This window comes from Lates calcarifer, linkage group LG20, assembly GCF_001640805.2.
Source record: "Lates calcarifer isolate ASB-BC8 linkage group LG20, TLL_Latcal_v3, whole genome shotgun sequence".
Taxonomy (NCBI): Eukaryota; Metazoa; Chordata; class Actinopteri; family Centropomidae; genus Lates; species Lates calcarifer.
In genome coordinates this window covers 20,460,712-20,481,574 of record NC_066852.1, presented here as the reverse complement: position 1 = coordinate 20,481,574, position 20,863 = coordinate 20,460,712, and the positions used below count along the sequence as shown (strand labels likewise).

The 20,863-nt window shown below is 41.7% G+C and overlaps 1 protein-coding gene across 4 annotated transcripts in view; it reads left to right on the top strand.

Moving 5' to 3' along the window:
• The window catches only part of fryb (furry homolog b (Drosophila)), a 49,481-nt gene that overhangs the window by 18,271 nt on the left and 10,347 nt on the right, over window positions 1-20,863 (top strand). For 3 of the 4 annotated variants that reach the window (XM_018691180.2, XM_051078449.1, XM_051078450.1), the window contains exons 8-50: window positions 119-287; window positions 751-843; window positions 1,139-1,237; window positions 3,533-3,634; window positions 4,185-4,288; window positions 4,471-4,579; window positions 5,580-5,666; window positions 6,345-6,516; window positions 6,605-6,737; window positions 6,964-7,071; window positions 7,192-7,318; window positions 7,714-7,827; window positions 7,961-8,125; window positions 8,399-8,485; window positions 8,612-8,871; window positions 9,070-9,259; window positions 9,696-9,820; window positions 10,628-10,685; window positions 11,120-11,211; window positions 11,316-11,488; window positions 11,683-11,843; window positions 11,963-12,073; window positions 12,310-12,464; window positions 12,744-12,843; window positions 12,979-13,150; window positions 13,662-13,918; window positions 14,018-14,164; window positions 14,338-14,506; window positions 14,597-14,684; window positions 14,807-14,880; window positions 15,603-15,753; window positions 16,535-16,638; window positions 17,419-17,510; window positions 17,683-17,776; window positions 17,944-18,163; window positions 18,386-18,507; window positions 18,812-18,999; window positions 19,077-19,171; window positions 19,259-19,457; window positions 19,600-19,821; window positions 20,037-20,235; window positions 20,356-20,453; window positions 20,641-20,811. In XM_018691180.2, the coding sequence (XP_018546696.1) occupies window positions 119-287; window positions 751-843; window positions 1,139-1,237; window positions 3,533-3,634; window positions 4,185-4,288; window positions 4,471-4,579; window positions 5,580-5,666; window positions 6,345-6,516; window positions 6,605-6,737; window positions 6,964-7,071; window positions 7,192-7,318; window positions 7,714-7,827; window positions 7,961-8,125; window positions 8,399-8,485; window positions 8,612-8,871; window positions 9,070-9,259; window positions 9,696-9,820; window positions 10,628-10,685; window positions 11,120-11,211; window positions 11,316-11,488; window positions 11,683-11,843; window positions 11,963-12,073; window positions 12,310-12,464; window positions 12,744-12,843; window positions 12,979-13,150; window positions 13,662-13,918; window positions 14,018-14,164; window positions 14,338-14,506; window positions 14,597-14,684; window positions 14,807-14,880; window positions 15,603-15,753; window positions 16,535-16,638; window positions 17,419-17,510; window positions 17,683-17,776; window positions 17,944-18,163; window positions 18,386-18,507; window positions 18,812-18,999; window positions 19,077-19,171; window positions 19,259-19,457; window positions 19,600-19,821; window positions 20,037-20,235; window positions 20,356-20,453; window positions 20,641-20,811 (5,956 nt within the window). Of the gene's footprint in view, window positions 1-118; window positions 288-750; window positions 844-1,138; window positions 1,238-3,532; window positions 3,635-4,184; window positions 4,289-4,470; window positions 4,580-5,579; window positions 5,667-6,344; window positions 6,517-6,604; window positions 6,738-6,963; window positions 7,072-7,191; window positions 7,319-7,713; window positions 7,828-7,960; window positions 8,126-8,398; window positions 8,486-8,611; window positions 8,872-9,069; window positions 9,260-9,695; window positions 9,821-10,627; window positions 10,686-11,119; window positions 11,212-11,315; window positions 11,489-11,682; window positions 11,844-11,962; window positions 12,074-12,309; window positions 12,465-12,743; window positions 12,844-12,978; window positions 13,151-13,661; window positions 13,919-14,017; window positions 14,165-14,337; window positions 14,507-14,596; window positions 14,685-14,806; window positions 14,881-15,602; window positions 15,754-16,534; window positions 16,639-17,418; window positions 17,511-17,682; window positions 17,777-17,943; window positions 18,164-18,355; window positions 18,508-18,811; window positions 19,000-19,076; window positions 19,172-19,258; window positions 19,458-19,599; window positions 19,822-20,036; window positions 20,236-20,355; window positions 20,454-20,640; window positions 20,812-20,863 lie in introns of all 4 variants that reach the window. The other variant, XM_018691177.2, reaches the window with a different exon arrangement.

Below are 20,863 nucleotides of genomic sequence, written 5' to 3'. Positions count from 1 at the left end.
AATAAACTTAGCAAATTGTAGTAGTGCAAGCACTAGGCGAGACCTGGATATGACAACATTCACTAAAACCCAGGAGAATAGAGCGACTGCTCACATCTGGTCGCCATTTTCCCGACAGGTTCCCAGCAGTGAGAAAGAAGTTCATCTCTGAACTGAAGGAGCTGAGACAGAAGGAGCAGAGCCCCTACGTCATCCAGTCCACCATCAGCCTCATCATGGGACTCAAGTTCTTCCGCATCAAAATGTACCCGGTGGAAGACTTTGAAGCCTCCTTCCAGTTCATGCAGGTAGATTGAGGCTGAAATCGTTTGGTACCTTTACTGTTATTTACATGTCAACAAATTGTAAAGTGGCTCCTGGATTCCTGGAATCTATGGGAGTATTTAGAATAGAATAGGCTTTATTGTCATCGTACAGTTAAGTACAACAAAATTGTGGAAAAAATAAACAGTGCACTGTATTTACAGGACAGACGTAATGTTTATCTGCATGCATTCATGTCTGGAAGCAGTTTAGTGCTATCATAGGGCTATCCTTTTTGGCTCCTGAGAAGTTCCACTAAAGTAATTAGGGGTTAATTGCCATGTTTATTGGCCCTTTGATGGTAATTGCAGTGGTGAGAGTGTTCCTCATCTCCTTCCTCCATAACGAAACTGGGATTTGCACTGGTGACCTTGCATTTCCAGAATTATCATGTACATTAATTGTTTGTCTTGCTGTCTCTGACTCTGTCTCTCTTTCTGTCTGTAGGAGTGCGCACAGTATTTCTTGGAAGTGAAGGATAAAGACATTAAACACTCATTAGCTGGACTCTTTGTGGAAATACTTGTACCTGTAGCTGCTGTAAGTGCATCTCACCTTGCTGCTCAGAGCACTACTTAGTGCACTTTTGCTTTTTTGGATTTATTTTAAGCCAGGGTTGGATTTTATTATAATTGCTTGTCTTTAATAAGAAATCTATCTTTGTCTCTGCTTTACACTATGTCTGCTGCTCTAAATATACAGTTTTATATCTTGGGAATAATGTAAATCTTAAGCTCATACATATTTAGAGTCTGTCTGTCTATGTCAAGTAAAGTAGAAAAAGTTTCTGAAGGGAAATCTGCGTGGATGTAACTTCTGCTTCGTCCTCCCTCAGACTGTGAAGAATGAGGTGAACGTGCCGTGTCTAAGAAATTTCGTGGAGAGTTTGTACGATACCACACTGGACCTGTCCTCTAGGAAGAAACACTCTCTGGTAAGTTTCTCCCCACATTCTGTTTCATCACTGCTCATCTCTCTTCATTTCCTCTCCATTATCAGCAATTGGTGAAAGCACTTACTGTAACTCTCCAACATGTGGGCTTTTATCTCTCCATGGGAAGGAGACACGAGTGCAGTATGCAGCGCACAGACTAGTTTTTGAAGCGGTGCCAGATGGGCAGTATTTGCCCTCAGCATGGAAGCAGACAGGGCAATCAGCAAATTACATGCAGCACATCTCCCTTATTAAGATAGCAGTCTCACACGGACAAGCATGCATAGAACTACTCTGTTTAAGTGTCAGGACTGGTATGAAAATTCCCTTTGCCGCTGCATAAAAGTTTTAACCAGGAATGTTAAAGAAGTGATTGAACAGGCAACAATTATCAAAATTAAACTAAATCCTTTCCTCGTAACAAGATGTTTCCATACTAATCCTTCTCTACAAAGTCAATTTAGTCATTTAAGTCTTATTGTCTTAAAAGGAGAACAAAACCTGCAACCTCTCAGAAAGGTTTTGCAGTGTAGATTGACTTGTTTTAAGTATTTTGCCAACACAACTTAATTTTTTCTCTATCTTCATCTAATCTCTTGTTCACACAGACACTAATTTTTAAAACAAGTTTTAAAAAAAAGGGTTTTTAGAAGGAATTGATTTAATAAGATGGCAATTTTGTTGTAGTCTAGCAGGATAGTGCTTGCTGAAGCAATGTTTCCTTTTTGTTTTCACCTAAACACATATCCTCATCAAAGAGAGCATCAGTTTTGCACTCTTAGACACAAACAAATACAAAAATAAACCCACAAATTAAAGAGTAACAAAAAAAGTAGGGGAAACCACGTCACACATCAAAAACAACCAAAAAAATCTGAATCTCAAAGGGGGTGCGTCACTCCCATTAGAGACAGCATTCCTGTATCACTAACACTTAAGCATTTATATATTGTAATCAGCTAAACAGCATAGCAAATCAGTTATGCATTAGTACATCGTGTGGTTTCTTAACTGTTTTCTAACTATCCATCAGACTCTTCTAGGCAATGGCTGCCAGTGAAGTTCCAGTATACTCTAAGAACTTAACCAAATGATATAGAATATCTTGATCATACACTGTCAAATATATCATGTAGGCTATCACAGACAAATTTGATAACAAGACAAAACATCAGGCTTGCTGTTGGTGTGTTATTTGTGATATGTCTTCCTCCTGTTGTAAGTCTCTTCAGGGCTACAGTCATCTCACTTGGCCAGTATGCATGCTTGCTCCCATAGATTCTCAAAATACTCCAGGTAGCCCATGCATTCATGACCTGACACACCTCTCTGCATACATACTGTGTGCCTTTTTTTACTTTTTCTGAAGAAACTGCACCCAGGCATGCATACAAACAAACTACCTGCCATGTCAGAGCTGAATGGACAGACATGATAGGAATGACAGTCATCTGCTGCAGTCCTGTAATTGTTATTCTTTACATTCTGAGCGCCTGAGAGAGAAGAGACGCTGAAAGGGGAGAAAGACAGATAACAAATACACACTTTGATAAGGAGTGACAGGTAAATGATGTACTTCTCAAACCTAGCATTTTCCGAAACCATTCATGACAAGGGTGTACCTGGGCTCACACTCATCATCAGCGAGGCATTCACATTCAAGAATGATTTGCATGCAGACTTTCATGCCCATGTCAGATGATTGAACTGATTGAACTGATGATTGAACTGTTCACATTCCTGTAAGGGCACTACATTGAAATTTTTGGTCTCTTGTATAAACTTGTAATGGTGTTGTTCTCACTTTTGTTGCTCTGATTCTGCCCCTGAAATGAAGTGAAAAATCAGGTCACAATCCCACGTTTGGAAATGAACTTAACGTCTGACTTACCTTCTTCTCATGAAACCCACTGGCAAGATAAAGCAAAGAGAAAGAAATGTTTTGCTTTGTTAAACTGACTTTATTCCAGAGAGGAAGACTTAGATGATTGAGAAAAAAGGTTAATTAGGGATTTGTAATGCCTGAAACAAGTGGAATATGATTGTGAAAAATGTTAAGCTTAGTCTCAAATAATGTTATTAAATGATGAAAGAAGAGTTTAGGAATTAGATCTAACCTTGAATAAGTAATTCTCAGATTTGACTTCATTAAAAGATTGTATGTCTATAGAACAGGTGAGGAAAACATTCTGAATCCTTTATATTTACATTCAATGACAGATGAACTTTGAATTTGATGCCCTGATACTTTACTACTTGTCATCTGAAGTACCTTTTCTTCTCTCTCCACGCCAGGCTCTCTATCCTCTGGTGACCTGCTTGCTGTGTGTCAGTCAGAAACAGTTCTTCCTCAGCCGCTGGCACATTTTCCTCAACAACTGCCTCTCAAACCTCAAGGTGAGCCTTTCTGTCTATACCATTGAAAAAAGCAAGAATTATTGTATCAGGGGTTATTTGTATATATCACAAGCAGTATTAGGCTCACACACAAAAAACTATGCAGTCAGGGCAATGAATTTCTGCCCATGGGGAAAGATTTTGACAAAGTGACAAACAGTACATGCACACAACATTGAACTTCACACAAAGAGCTGCTGCATTAGCACTACCTAATACATCTCAAACTATAAAATCAACCATCAGTATGTATCGCCTTAAGGGAAACACTGCAGGTTAAGAGCATTGAGATTGATGGGGTCTCATAAAGACTTCTGCACAAGTTTGATTCATGATCACACTGTAAATGCAGAGAAAGCAGTGTAGTGAATACAGTAAATTATGACGTGTCTAAAAGGTACGGTATGTGAGGAATGCCTGTCAGGGTACTATCGCATTTCTCTCAGATTGCATTTCTTGACTTAGGGGAAACACTGAAACATTTGTGTTAGGTCGATTCAGTGTGAAATACTGAAGAATAATTTACTTTTGTCTTCATGTGTGAATGCAGAATAAAGACCCCAAGATGGCACGTGTGGCTCTAGAGTCTCTCTACCGCCTGCTGTGGGTCTACATGATCAGAATAAAGTGTGAGAGCAACACTGGAACACAGAGGTAACAGCCACATGTAGTTACATGTAGTGTTGACTTTTGTGAGATACCTTGTTATAATTACCATGAACAATATCATATGATACTACAAAGAAAAGAAAGACATAAAATTTATGTTTTCTTCATAAAACTGGTGTGGAAATTGTTGTCATTAAAAAGCAATGACTCTCTCCTCTTTCCCCCAGCCGTCTGACGTCCATCACCTCCACTCTCTTCCCCAAGGGGAGTCGAAGCGTTGTGCCCAGAGACATGCCCCTCAATATTTTTGTCAAGATTATCCAGTTTATTGCTCAGGTGAGTATAATGTGTGCACAATGAACAAACTTGCATGATGCACTGTAGGTTGGTTCTCTCTGCCTCTGCTCAAAGGACGCAAGAAATTCAGTGGGGTTTCAGATTTATTCTTAGTGAGTTTGTGCCATTGCTGAAAAAAACATACACAGGTAAATCCAAAATGTGTAGTTCACACAGTTGCAGAAACCAGTCAAAAGCTTAGAAAAGTAATGAAAATACAGGATTACCAAGAATGTAGGCCATCGGATATCTTTTACATTTCACCAGAATCCATTATCAAAATTGATTACTCTAGTGCAGTGCCTGTTCAAATTGTGCCTGTCAGTAGGAACTGATTGTTTGGCCTGCGTTAATCCAGTCTGCTTTCCGGGCTGTTGTGTGTGTGGTCAGTCAATCTTGTTTGATACTGCTGAAGTCGGCTGTTCCCCTCTGTTCCGATGGTGTAAAGTGTGCTGCCAAACTTGAGTTCCACCTTTCTTAAAACCCTGGAATGGCACTCCCCTCACGCTGTAATTCTGTCTTTTTTCTTTATGTCAAGCAACATGTAGAAAAGCAACTATTCACTGCAATTTCTTGGGTCTTCAGCAATACACCTGTGAAGTTTGAAGACGATCAGATGAGTGGTTGTCAAGAAAATCCAAAGACAGACAGAGATTCTTTCATTTATAGTTAGATTTCATCTAATGGTTGTACGAGAGGTTGAGATTTTGAAACTCACTCTAACAGGTTTATGTATTAATGGCTCTACTACTGTCACCAAACTTCATATATGTCTTTTAGCAACCTAGTGGTACCCCAGTGCAAGTGTTCATGACTCAAATGTCAAAAAAAACAAATAAAAGCTTGCATCACTTGTTTTGTTTTCTATTTATATAATGATTTATTCATGTAATAAGTTATGTAATAAAAATGTTCCGCTGGAGACACCAGATAGACCTGCTGCTTCGCACCACATTAACTCTGAAATCCTGTAACACCAGTATGTTTGTCCTCTGTTCAGGAGAGACTGGATTTTGCCATGAAGGAGATCATTTTCGACCTGTTGAGTGTTGGGAAACCTGCCAAAGCCTTCAGTCTTAACCCAGAGGTAAAAAAGAAAGCAGACACAGACATTCAATCATGCGTACTCAATCGCACACAGATTGACAACGTATCCCCCTAGGCCATGTTACAAGGATGAGCATTCTAGTGTTTTTATTTGTAGTCTTCAGTCAGTGAGCAACGTGAGGAACAGTATTCTCTCTGTTGGAGCTTTTAATTTAAATGCACTATGAGAATGAAGATGAAAAAGTTGTGTAAAGCCTTTTGTGGCTCCAGAGGGAGCTGCGCAGAATCTGATGAATTGTGATGTCACTTGAGTCAGTGATGGTAGCGGCTGAAGATCACACGTTTGAAAATGCAAAAATCTGGAAATGTAGAGTTAGAAAAAAGGGAGCTCACCAAACCTCTGTAGCCCACTATTCATTAGCTGCTACTAACATAACCCACCCAAATCTGCTGAACTGTCTGCAGTTGAGTTACAGTATGGATAATGAAGGTGCCATGTTTTGATAAGAACAATGTATATTTACAATTACAGTAAGGCATTATGATTGATAGATGACCATATATAGATAACTGATTAGATTCTGTATATGTACATACATTGTGGTAATTGTAGATTATGATTTTTATCAAAGTGATCCCAGCTACAAATTCACAGTTGCTCTTGGTGAACACACTCTCTGGCATGTAGTAAGGATGCTGAGCTTTATCTGTGTTCCAGCGTATGAACATAGGTCTGCGGGCGTTCCTGGTGATAGCAGATGCTCTGCAACAGAAGGACGGAGAGCCTCCCATGCCCAACACAGGAGCCACTCTGCCCTCAGGAAACTCTCTGAAGAAGAAGAAAACTTATCTCAGCAAGACGCTTACCGAAGAGGAAGCCAAACTAATAGGTCTGTCTGTGTCTGTAGGCATTCAAGCTAGAGTAATTGGACTGCAGTCTCTAACTGGCCTGCATTGTCTTATTTCTGTTCCCCACAGGCATGTCCTTGTACTACTCCCAAGTGCGGAAAGCTCTGGACAACATCCTTAGACACTTGGACAAGGAGGTGGGACGTTGCATGATGCTCACCAGCGTCCAGATGCTCAACAAAGAACCAGAGGACATGATCACGTAAGTTACAACAAAGTGCAGCAACTGACAATGAAACACAGAAATGTGAACATAAATAATAATTTATCTTATCCTGAAATGATGATAAATAATTGTCTTTATTTGCTTTTGCAAACATGACCCATCTGTATTTTGAGTTAGGAAAGGTAGAAATATTTAACTCGTCCTGCTTCCGCACATCTTTTGTAAATAAGTGTTGCTTAACATCCCCCTCCATCTTTGACAGTGGTGAAAGGAAGCCTAAAATCGACCTGTTCAGGACATGTGTGGCTGCTATTCCTCGCATCCTTCCTGATGGCATGTCCAAACCTGAGCTCATTGACCTGCTCTCAAGGTGAGTTAGAGACAGGACAACTTAATGTCTTTATCTCAGTTCAGTCCCATTGAGTTTTTAGATTCTTTGTCAGCAAAAACCTGGTTCTATGGTGTTGATATGTTGTCATCTGTCCCTCAGACTTACAGTGCACATGGATGATGAGCTTCGCCTTATTTCCCAGAACTCCCTGCAGAGCCTGTTACTGGATTTCTCAGACTGGAGGGAAGATGTCCTGTTTGGTTACACACATTTCCTTCTGCGCGAGGTATAACTGAACTTGGCAGTAACCTACGGCAACCAGAAATAATGTATTCACAAAATCCTAAATTCTTAAAATCCAGGTCAAATTGAGAACCAGCATATAAATAAAAAATGTAGCTTGCTTCTTTTTCATGTGCATGTTAATTGTTTCAAACCAAAACCCATAAAAATATTGCCCCTAGTTATCTGTCTTCGTGGTTTATGATCAAAGTAGGTTGTTGTAGTTTACACTTGCAAAATGATCTTCTGTGCTACAGGAGGCCTGACAGAAGCCACAGGCAGAAAACAATTGGAGTGAAGCAAAAGACATTATCCTGTTTAAATCAACATTAACAGCATATACTAAAATACTGACACTAACAGATTATCTATTCATGTCCCTCTCTCAAACTATTCCAGGTCCAAGACACTCATCAGGGTCTGCAGGATGCATCTGTGAAGCTCCTCCTCCAGCTGCTCACACAGTGGAGGTTAGCTCTGCAGCTCCAGGGGAAGATGCGAGGTGGAGTCGAGGTTTGTAGTTTAACTCAGTGTCCCTCACACTTCAGCCAAGTTTTTCCCCTCTTACATCAGTCAGAACCTAACTTTTGTTGGTTGTGTCTCAGAGATCACTGGTTGTTTTAATTTCTTTTTCCCTCTGCTTCAGGCTAGCCCCAGGCTGCCAGAGCGAAGCCCTCATTGCTCAGTGCTACATGCAGTCGAGGGCCTGGCTCTATTGCTCCTCTGCTCATGTCAGATCAGCACGAGGAAGCTGGCAGTTGGTGTGTTAAGAGAAATACGTTGCCTCTTCACTGCCCTTGGACACGCTGAGGTACAGTGGAGGAAACATCCTCACTATTTAACCTATATATATTGTAAGTCACTAGCAAAATAGATAAATATACAATTCAGTGACAAATATATCAGACAGCTGGTGGCAAATTGTCACTAAAAAAAGAGAAAGGACATGGAATTAGCTGGATGGAAGGAGAGGCGTCTGACTGTAGGTGTGATTAGAGATGCAGCAAATGCAGCCTGTGAATTCTCTCACATTGTATGACGTGGTTTTAAAAATAGCTGATTCTATTAATGTCTCCCCCTCCAGGATGATGACAAACCCATGATAGAGGTCATGGACCAGTTGAGCCCCGCTGTAATGGACAGCTTTGTTCATGTGGCTGTCTCTGACTCGGTAAAGTGCATTTGTATTAGGAGTGTATCAGTAATATTACTACATCAGGTCTATTATTTATATCACCGTCTTCCAAATTGCTGCTTTTGCTGCAGTGTATTAAATTCCTCCCTTCCGTTCCTTCAGTCCACCCTGCCGCTCAGCCACCATGTTGACCTCCAGTGGCTGGTGGAGTGGACGGCTCGGCTGGTGAGCAGCTCCTATGACGTGAAGAGCCCGAGCCATGTCTGGATCTTCGCCCAGTGCTTGAAGGATCCGTGGGTGCTCTGTCTGCACATCTTCTTGCGGCAGGAGCACCTGCCCAAACACTGCCCCATCGCCCTGGGATACGCCTGGCCCTACGCCTTCACACGACTGCAGCTGCTACTGCCACTGGTTGACCCCAAGTACAAAAACATACATTAATTACATTGTACTTTTCAGGCATTTAACTGTTGCTTAAATAACCAGAATAACAACCAATACAGAGGAGCACCCTGTGGCCAAAAAATGATCATGTAACTCATATGACATATGCTATGTAGCTATGAAAGATTAAGTTATCTGACCACCTGCCTATTCTGCTTTTTCACCTCTTTCTACAGCAGCCCAGTGAATGCTAAGAAGACCAGCACGGCAGGCTCCAGTGACAGCTACATCCCACTGTGGCGTAACTACCTAATCATGTGTCTAGGTGTGGCTAAGCCAAGCATCATGTCCCCCGGTCATCTTAGAGCTTCCACACCTGAGATTACAGCCACCACGCCCGATGGCAGTGTCACCTACGACAACAAGGTGTGTGTATGTGTACTGATAAAAGATAACCAGGATTCCCAGCAAATATAGAAAGTCTGAACAGGGGATTATTTTAGTATTTCCTGGCCCTTAAATGCTTTGAAATTACAGAAATTTCAAATTACAGTCATTATTGATTATTCTGCCCATTATTTTTTGATTGATTGATTAATTGTCTCTCAAATATCAAGAAATGGTGAAAAATATGTGAAAATGCTCATCGCAGTTTTCCAGAACCTAATGTGATGTCTTCCATGTAGTCCAGAATTCCACAAATATCCATTTTATAATGATATAAAACAGAGAAAAGCAGCAGATCATCACACTGGAGAAGCCGGGATCATTTCAGTTTTGGAATTAATGTTGCCTATAGTTACATTATGATTTCATATGTGTCATTCTGATCCATGTTTGTGTATTTTTTTTAATTGCTCAGGTGATAGGCACTCCCTCTGTGGCTTGGCTTTTAAAACAGCTTGTCCCGCTGATGAGAGCTGAGAGCCTGGAGATCACAGAGTCTCTGGTGCTGGGGTTTGGATGTACAAATGCTCTGGTCTTCAGGTACTGGAGCACAAACATACACCTACAAAAGTACACACAACTTGCATCGTATATGTTAGACTTGGGTGAAATGCCAGACATTGTTTATACATGTAAAGATGTCAAATAATTTGTTGATTCAAGAGTCATAAAGCAGTTGTTTGTTTTTGCTCTGTGACCCAGGCCTTTTTTTCTTTGGAGAGACCTTTTGCTTTGGCCGAGTAAACACATAAAGCCTGAATGGAAGACACTGGATAGATTAAAATTAAAATAGAAAATGGATGATGTGCTAGATTAGTCTTTGTCTCACCTAAGAAAGACATGATTCATCTGTCAATTTTACGCTTCCTTCATCTATTACTTATTCCCTTCTGTCTGTACATTCTCATCATAACTGAGATGAGCTGCATACTTCTCTGACATTCAGTGAGAAAAAACTTCCTCACTGATCTATGAGGGAATCATTAGAGGGACAGAGATATATCACATTCTTTTGAAGTACAGTGGTTCCATTGTGAAAAGAAGGTATTTAATTTTAAAAGGGATCATCTATTTTTAACCTGGAATGTTTTCCAAAAGGGCGCTCATTGTTATGAAAGAGATTAGGTCTCCCCAGACAGATTTTTCTAACATTACTGTGTTTGAGGATTAGTGGTTTTAGGGCATGTGACATTTTGGGTTTGCGCAAAATAGATATCTGTTACCAACCATTCTGTTCCCTTAAATCAGACTGTCCTCTGTCTACAAGGAGAGAAGATTTGATGTGTCTCATTTAGAAGCTCAGCAATGTGGCAGTCAGTTTCACCCTCTCTGATTTTGTGTCTGCAGGGAGCTAGTTGAAGAACTACATCCATTGATGAAGGAAGCACTGGAACGTAGGCCTGAGGTAACACACACAAAAACACACACAGACAGAATGAAAGAGACTTTATTGATCTCAAGCAGGAAATTGCGAGAATATTCTGCAGATGAAGTATAATATTAATCTGGAGTCAGTCCTGACAACAGTCATTAAGGATGTAGAAGTTTATCTTTCCATTTGTATATAGTGTATGCTCATAACTATTAGAGATGTTTTCCGTAAGTAAATTATTTATTACTTATGAAAATGGACATATGGATTATTTACACTGGTAATGTAAGGTTAAGTCACTTTCCCTTTCAAAAACAAATTATCCCAGGATAAACAAAACAGCATAAGTGTATTAATGTACATGCTTTTAAATTTTCAGTTGCAGAATGGGCATTGTTTGTTTCAAGGACTTGACGCCCTACTCCCTACTATATAGTTTAGTAAACTTAAAAACTCTCTGCTTTCAGAACAAGAAGCGCAGGGAGAGGAGGGATCTTCTCAGGCTGCAACTGCTGAGGATCTTTGAACTGTTGGCCAGTGCAGGAGTTATCAGTGACAGGTAACACACAAATTTAATCATCTCGGCACTCCCAAGTTGTTTTGTTTTGGTCTTTCCTCTTGCACTTTAAAGGGATTAAAGGCTTTCCCTCTCTTCCTCTGTAGCACCAATGGAGCACTGGAGCGTGATTCCCTGGCACTGGGCGCCTTGTTTCTTGAGTATGTGGATCTAACCCGGATGCTTCTGGAAGCTGAGAATGAGAAGGAGCTAGATGTGCTGAAAGACATCAGAGCCCATTTCAGCGGGATGGTGGCCAATCTTATTCAGTGTGTCCCTGGTAAATGATATTATATATATCCTAATACATTGGTCTTTCAGTAGTCTTACCCTTAGCAGTGCTTTGCAGCCAGTCAGTTCAAATCATAGATTACAAATGTAAATTTAAATTTATTCGGAAGTCTGTCTCCTATTTGACCCTCCATGGCTCTCTCTCTCTCTCTCTCTCCCTCTCTCACATTCACATCTGTGCAGTCCACCACAGGCGCTTCCTCTTCCCTCAGCAGTCTCTGAGACACCATCTCTTCATCCTCTTCAGCCAATGGGCCGGACCCTTCAGTGTCATGTTCACTCCCCTCGATCGTTACAGTGACCGCAATCACCAGATCACTCGCTACCAGTACTGTGCTCTCAAGGTAAGTGATACTCATTCACCCAAAGCCCACCACACAGAAGAAGTTATTCTATCCTTTCTGCCTTTGATTGTGTTTAACAGAAACCTTGGCACTAACTCAACTCAAATTGTACCACCTAGGCTATGTCAGCAGTCCTGTGTTGTGGTCAAGTGTTTGACAATGTGGGTCTCTCTACTGATGGCTATCTCTACAAATGGCTTGACAACATCTTGGCCTGCCATGACCTGCGGGTATGTCAAGTTTTTGATCTACTGTTACCTTTAATGTGTTTCACAGCAGCTTTCTATGTGCCATTTTTCTTCTGAAAATATACTCTGGTTAGAACATTTCTAATGCTTTTGAATTTTAGCACCTATCAAACCTCAGTTTTCTTGTGTACTGTTGCTCATTTTGTGCTTTTGTATTTCCTGTCTGTGGATTACTCCCTCTTCATCTCTCTATACACCTCTATACGTGTTTGCCACAGGTGCACCGTCTGGGGTGTGAGGTGGTGATTCTGCTCTTAGAACTGAACCCAGACCAGATCAATCTGTTCAACTGGGCTGTGGACCGCTGCTTCACTGGATCTTACCAGCTGGCATCTGGCTGTTTCAAGGCCATCGCCACCGTCTGTGCTAACAGGTAGGGAATCATGCGTTGGTTAGAATTTGCCTCCCTGATATTTCTCTTTCCAAACACCAAAGATCCACCAGCTAATAAATGTATTTAGAAAGACTAATGTGGTATGTGAAATACATTAAAAAGTTGAGTGCGAGTTATCTTTTCCACAGTTTAACCATTGCAGTCATACAGTGTACTCTTCACCCTGTTATTATCCACACTGCCCTTGTATGTCAATATTTGTTGAGTCAGTTTTCATGTTAACCAGCAACTAATGACCATTTCTCCTTATTTTGCCAGGAATTACCCATGTGACCTAGTGACCTTGCTCAATCTGGTGCTGTTCAAAGCCTCTGACACTAGCAGAGAAATATATGAGATATCCATGCAGCTGATGCAGGTACATTCACACACATAGAGCACACAGAAGACAAAGACATTAATTGCACACGCAGAGGTGGAGAGGAGAACACAAGTGTAATTCTAAAACCTAGCAATACATTTTGAGTGTTAAATAAAAATTATATATCTGCAGGTGCTGGAGTCTAAGCTGTGTGCGTACTCTAAGCGGATGGTGGAGCAGAAGCCTGGTAATATTTTGTATGGAACACATGGCCCCCTGCCTCCCCTCTACAGCGTCAACCTATCTCAACTCTCCATCCAGCTGGCCAGCATGTACCCAGAGCTCACCCTGCCTCTTTTCTCAGGTACATACTTGATGCTATACACGTAAACAAGTTATGGAACACTTTTGTGTCACAAAGCACAAGATACTTATTATAAAATCCAGGAAACAAGGCCAGTTTTAGAAACCTATCATATTTATTTTGTGGAGAACAGTACATCCTAATTGCTGGACTAAATAAAAACTTCACTTTACTCCCCAGCCTTTTATGCCTCCCTACACTATCACGTTTCAACAGCAAATATACAACATATCGAATTAAGGAAGCAGAGGTGCTCCCAAAAGACTGTTTTATTGTGACATTATGCTTAGATGTGCTGAATGCTTTTATCTATTGTACCCATTAGATACTGAAGCAGACAGGATGAGCTCCAAAACCCTCACTTTCAAAACTCCCAGGAGGCCATTATTCCCTTAGAGACAATTGCTAAATTTGCTCCCATTGTGTTTCTGCTGTTATTGAAGACTTTTAAAGAATACTCAGCTTCCTCAAGACAAGCATTAATTCCTCTGACATTTTCTTGCCCGTGCAGAGGTGAGCCAGCGCTTCCCAACCACCCACCCCAACGGCAGACAGATCATGCTGTCCTACCTGCTACCCTGGCTCAGTAACATTGAACTAGTGGACACAGGGCTCTTACCCCCGGCCTCGAGCCCCTGCACGCCAGAGGAAGAACCTCGCGGTCAGGCGCAGGGCATGGGTCTGTCCCCAAGTCTGAGGGGTAACGGCTGGGGCTCACTGCAGGCGACCTCGCTGGTGCTCAACAACCTCATGTTCATGACCGCTAAGGTGGGAGGCCATGTTTGTGCTTGTTTGTGAAATCTCTGTTTCTTTGCCAGCGATATCTCCTCCCCTTTCAACTGATTTTTTTTTTCTTTACATTATCAGTACGGAGATGAGGTTCCTGGCCCAGAGATTGAGAATGCCTGGAATGCTCTGGTGTCCAACGAAAGGTGGAGCAACAACTTGCGGATCACGCTGCAGTTCCTTATCAGCCTGTGCGGAGTCAGCAGTGATACCACACTGCTGCCTTATGTAAGTTTAGTCTGTACATACCAACTCACTTCACTTGGAATGGCCCCTGTTGAACCTCTCAGTTTTTATAGTGATAAAGTGGTAAAATAAAAACATTAAAACATAACATAACATAACACATTTTATGATGACAAATAGATAGCAATAATGTGAAGTATTTGTGTCTGTTTTAGATCAAGAAAGTGGTGATCTATTTGTGTCGCAACAACACGATCCAGACCATGGAGGAGCTCCTGTTTGAGCTGCAGCAGACTGACCCAGTCAATCCTGTGGTCCTGCATTGTGACAACCCTCCCTTCTACCGTTTCGCTGCCAGCAACAAAGCCTCCACCTCGCAGACAGGTGAGAGGAAATATCATCACCTCAGCACTGACTGTCCATTTGAACTTGACAGTTTTTCTGAAGATTATCTCCTTTGTCTCTTATGTGTAGGAACCACCTCCAGCAGTAACACTGTGGTGGCTGGTCAGGAGAACATGCCAGACACAGATGAGAACAAGCTGGTCAGGGAGGAAGAGCGGTCAGTATTCATAATAATAATCAAATATCTGAATGTGCTGTCACATTGAGACTGTTATATAGATTTTATTTCAAGCTTTTGGAATAAGACTTTCACTTTTGGTTTTATTCATCCTGCCTCAGCAGGGCCAGGGCTCACAACAGACTGGAGTCTCGCTACAGCAACAGCTCTGGAGGCTCCTATGAGGATGAAAAGAGTAAGTTGTCTTGGTTCTATTGAGAATGAATGTACAAACTTGCTGGCCTTGTACAAAGTGTCCTCGCACACACACACACACCTCAAGGGGACTCGCAGCTGTCTGTTATTTGGAAAGAGCTGCAGGACACGGATTCTTCTTGTCAGTGGTTAATGTTCCAGGCGACTTTAACCAAAGACGTTAATGCTAATTGTTTAGCTTTATTTTTATTTTAGTAGCTTATGTTTTACTTGTATATCAAACATTTCATTTGGACTCGAGCTAAAGCCCATCACTCTCCCTATGACACAAATACAACCTCGAACACAGTGATGGTACTTTGTCTATCTTCAGCAAGCATCTGTGTTGGGAGGCTTCCAGGCATGAGTCTGCTGCTGTAGTCCTCATGTGACTAAGTAAGGTGGTGACCAGCCAAGTACAAGGGTGGGTCAACTTCTCACAAACTGGACCTTTGGTGTCTGAGCAGAGGACACTCAAAGCAAGCCAGCGTTTGACCTGATATTACTATTTTGCATTAAACGATTAAAATTATGCTCTGTTTATTTGCATTCGTCACTGCTTTCTCATTTACTTGGGATAACTTATTTGTACTTGACAATCTGTAGTCAGTGTATTTTGAATGGATATCATTAAAGTTCAGGAGAAAGAGTATGCCCCATTGGTATGTCATATATGTGTATAAATATATTTGTACTGACTAAATCTTTGGTCTGTTTTTGTAGCTGACCCACTACCACCATATGCTGGTTGGCTACTGAGTGTTCTGGAAACCAACCATCCTCAGCCGTTACCCATGCCCGTTAATGGAGGCTGCTGGGCTCCTCTGGTTGACTACCTCCCAGAAACCATCACACCTAGAGGACCGCTGCATAGGTATACTCAAACAAACAAACTTAACATGGACGCACATCATACAGACAGTCTACTCTGAAACGACCACAAAAATAGCACACAGAAAAAACAGGCTCAGAGTTGATGTTACTATCAGGCAGTGGATCAGCAGAGTCAGCAAAGCAAGGTATTCTCTCACACAAGACTAGTCACACCTACTCACAGATGGGCTGATAAACCCCAGCGCAGAATGAAACCTAGCCAGATTGCTCTGCCTCTGTTATGCAGAGAATGAATATTGTAAGGGATTTGCACATTTATCCTCCCTGTCTCTCTCAACACCTGAAAACCCATTACTTAAAATGAAATTCAGTTTAGATTTAGGATGTATGTATTTACCATACATTACACGAGAAAAAGCTGTTATGCTACATTAATGGATCTGTATATCCTGGTTAATTCTAGATTCATTTCCAAGATGGATTGTGTTTTTGCACAATCTGTGTCATAGTTGTCTCTAGCACATTTCTCAACCTGCTCATACAGATCTTCTTTATGTAATGAAGAAGCAAAACCAATAAGGGATAATGGCTTTCTCTTGAATGTACTTTTTTTTTCTTTATTGATTTGAATGAGGAGGGAATCTTGTTATTGCTACACAACACTGAAGTATGAGAGAACAGAAAAGTATTGACCATTGCTCCAGAATGCTGAGGAATTGATGTCACATGGGCTTAAACCCCACCCTACAGCCCACGGAAGGAGGAAATGTTGATTTTTTTTTGTGTGTTAACTAGATTTACTTGTGTGTGTCGGTCCTCAGGTGTAATATTGCAGTGATCTTCATGACTGAAATGGTGGTGGACCACAGTGTGAGAGAAGACTGGGCTTTACACCTACCCCTGCTACTACATGCCCTCTTCTTGGGTAGGTATAAACTCAAAGTATAAACCATATAAACTCCAGCTTGCCTTATTCTTATCTCCCTATAAGAGAAGGGAATTTAAAACTAAAATGATATGATCAGAAGTCAGCATTCACTGTCCCTCCCAACATGGTGTTTACACACCAACACATAAACACAATAACCTTGAGGCGTGTAGATGTTTTCTGTGACGTCCATTAAGCTAATAGCGTCACAGTTTTATCTCTATCCCACACAGACATGCATTTCAGGACAGACCGATCTTATGTGTTACCACAGACACAGACACATTCCCCAGGACCTGCATTTCTTGCCAACAGTTATCTGACATGTGGATACAAACCTGACATGACAGCTGTGCAGAAATGTATTATTATATACTTTGCGAAGTCAGCATACTAACCCACAAGTTCAGGCTGTTCATTATCATCCAATCTGGGCGTAAGAATCCATGTTGTATTCTTTCATGAATATTTCACTGGCAGTGTATCATGAGAAATGTCTTATTTATAGTAAAGTACATACTGTACTTAAGAAATAGGAGATACTAACTCCCTTGTTGGGAGTTGTCATGGCAACCAGTGAAGCTCATCACAGCAACAGTATCTGGCATTATTTCATAATTTGATATATTTTAAGCTTTTAAGTAACAAATCCGGAAAAATGCACAAACTTGTATTTACAGCAACACAGATAAATGCCTGCGTAGTATAATCTCTGCTTGTGTGCAGAATCCTAATGCGGTTGTTGTCGTCTTACTGGATGTGTATTTTATTGGCCAGGTCTTGACCACTACAGACCAGAGGTCTATGAACACAGCAAACGCCTCCTTCTCCACCTCCTCATTGCCCTTTCCTGCAACAACAACTTCCAGGTCAGAGTGGGATCCTGATACTTGGTGTTATTATTATTATGCCATTTTAGCCTGAATTAACGTCTTATTACACATAGTGGCTATGGAAAGAAAAAAAAAATCATAAACCCATCAACAAGGCTTTGGCCAAATTTCACTAGCCACTGATGAACACTACTTTTTGTGTTTCCAGGTAATAGCCTCAGTTCTGATGTTAACGAGAGAGATCAGTGACAACAAGACCCTCACCATTAAGTCCAGCTACCACACAGAGTACCAGCAGTCACGTAAGTAGAAAATAAACTGGTGTATACACATTTTTAAATCTGGAGTATATAAAACTGACTGATTAATGTAGCAGAGCTAAAAAGGTGCAGAAACAGTATAGTAGGTAACAACATGATCAAGCTGCAGAGCAATATACTGATGATACTCTGTCATCATGTTTACTTAGATGCCCCTGACTTCCTGCGAGAGTGGCAGGCATCTCCAGTGGTGGACTCTGGCCTCAGCTCCACCTCCAACTCGTCCTCTGCCAGTCTGGGTGGCGGCAGCACTGCAGGCAGTGTTGGAAATTTGCCCCTTGTAACACCTGATGACCTGGAGGATCTTGAAGATACGCCCAATGAGACCGATGAGAAGACAAACAAACTGATTGAGTTCCTCTCCACCAGGTACGCACACCTTCACTGATGTTTTGTGCAGTTCTAGAGGCAACACCGCTGCATTTTGTATGCAAATGTTTGAGCAGGTGTGTTTGTAAAGTGTGTGTGTGAAATCTCACTGTGGTGCACGCTGTGTGCACTGTGCACATATTTAAGTGCTTGTGTAACATGTATGTGGTGCTACTGGTGGTGGGTATACAGTGCCTGGAGTACTGTGTTGTTGTTGCTCAGAGCGTTTGGGCCGCTGTGGGTGCACGAGGACATCACACCAAAGAACCCCAACTCCAAGAGCACGGAGCAGCTCTCCAACTTCCTACGACACGTCATCTCTGTCTTCAGGGAGTCGAAGTCTGGTGAGAAAGCCCATGTTATTGTCAGATGCCTTTCAATAAATAACATTATCAATGACAATATCATTTAAAGCCCATGCCTGTGTTCTACCATGAAGCACTCCTTAATAAAACTTAAAAACTTAAAACTTTATAAAAAATACAACGCACTGGCACAAAATTCATAATGAAGACTGCCATCTTCTCCACAATTATGTCATTTCTTAAAAACAATGACCCTTATTTCCAAAAAAATAGCAGTAATTGATTCATGATAAACCTATATATGTGTATCTTGATGTGTCTTTATACCCATCTGTTTATACAGATTTCCACCTGGAGCAGGAGCTGAGTGATGTGGCTTTACAGACAGCCCTGTGCAGCTCCTCACGTCACTATGCTGGACGCTCTTTCCAGATCTTCAGAGCCCTCAAACAGCCAATCAACAACCATGCTGTCTCTGACCTGGTCTCACGACTGGTTGAGGTGGTGGGAGAACATGGAGATGAGGTGCAGGTAAGTGAGAGACCCTTTTTACTTGCTAATGAGAATGATGTTTGTGCTTGTTTAATCCAACAACACGTGTGTTTCAGGGCTATGTGATGGAAGTACTGTTGACGCTGGAGTCGGTGGTGGTGAATCTAGCAGAATGTCTGAAAAACAGCGACCTTATGGCAGCTCTGACTAGGTAAGTCTCTTTATGAGAGAAAAATCAAGAAATTAGCCAACTTTTATTTTGTCAAGTACATTCATTTTTCCTGTGTTTGATGTACAGGACGTCCTCACCAGACTTTGTGACAAGTGACAAACTGATGAACAGAAAAAGCACAGGTCAGTTGAACTTCCCAGGCCCAGGATTTGTTGGTCTGTCGTCACAACGTCACCAACGCTCCTACTCAGTCCCCAAGAAGTTTGGCGAGTGTGGCAATCAGTCGAGCGATCCTCCTCGCAGCGCAACTTTGGATCGCATACAGGCAAGAAAGCTCTCTGCTAATTAATGTTGATAAGACAATGGAAGTTATTTTAAATCATGCAGGACCAGTAATATGTTTTATTCTCTGGGTGAGTTTTCTGGAACAAGAAAGATAGATTCCATATATAATTTTCTATCTACAGGCCTGCAACAGTCATGGCCTCGCCCGAACAGGAAGAACCCCTGGCTCCTGCACGTCATCGACCAATCGTATCGACCCCAGTGTTCTGTCGGATCCTGCCCATGTTTCCCATCCTTCAACAATACTGGCCACAGTCTTCTGGGTAGCAGTGTCACTCATGGAATCAGACTTTGAGTTTGAATATCAGATGTCACTTCGGCTTGTTCACAAGCTGCTGTCAAAGGTAGATAAGATGAAACTTTCTGATCTTAGAGAGAGAGTTATGTAACTGTAGAAACAGACGTAATGGCAGAGATAAATCTAGAGAGCTGACATTTTCTGAGGGCCATTCCAACTGAGCCATCATAAGAGCTGCAAACTATACAATACAATGCATTTCAAGCTGATGCTAAATGTTGTTATAAGCTTCAGTTAAGTCAAAAAACTCTTATTTCCCAGGTGCCCTTAGACAGAGCAGAGAACCGCGAGCGCCTAGAGAAGCTGCAGGCTCAGCTGAGGTGGAGCGGGTTCTCTGGGATTCAGCAGCTTTTGTTGAAGGGTTTTACCTCCCAGGCCACCTCTGACCTCACCTTACAGCTTTTCTGCCAGCTCACGCCAGTCTCTCGTGTTCCTGTCGTTGACAGTTCACAGTCTATAGGTGGGTGCTATGTGATACAGTAATTTTCACCTTCATCATTTTAGAGCTTGGTTAGCGCAGAGTCTGTTGTTTTTATTTACACTGGACAGTGTTGAAGGTCGACCTCTTCTCTCTGTACAGGTTTCCCTCTGAATGTGCTGTGTCTGCTGCCTCACCTGGTGCAGCACTTTGGCCACCCAACTCAGTTTTGTAAGGAGAGCGCTGAGAGGATCGCACAGGTACAAAGCAATTCTTGACTTGAGCTCAGTCTAGTTTACTTTCCTTTGGGTTAGTTCAGTTTATTTTATGTTAGGTTAGGCTTTAGTAGGCATGAATGCAAGTTTATCTACAAAAAGGTATGAGAAATTAAACACACACAGAAAAGAAAGACGCGCTGTGTGCCTCATGCTCCCCCCTACATCTCAGGTGTGTTTGGAGGAGAAGAACACAAAGCTCTCCCATCTGGCCCATGTGATGACTCTCTATAAGACACGTTCCTACACACGGGATCCTTTCTCCTGGGTCAGCGTGGTTTGCCGCTACCTCCACGAGGCTTTCTCCGATATCACACTCAACATGGTCACCTATATGGCTGAGGTAAGTACTCATAAGTCTCCACTGCGGCTGTAAGGACAAACAACAAGTATTA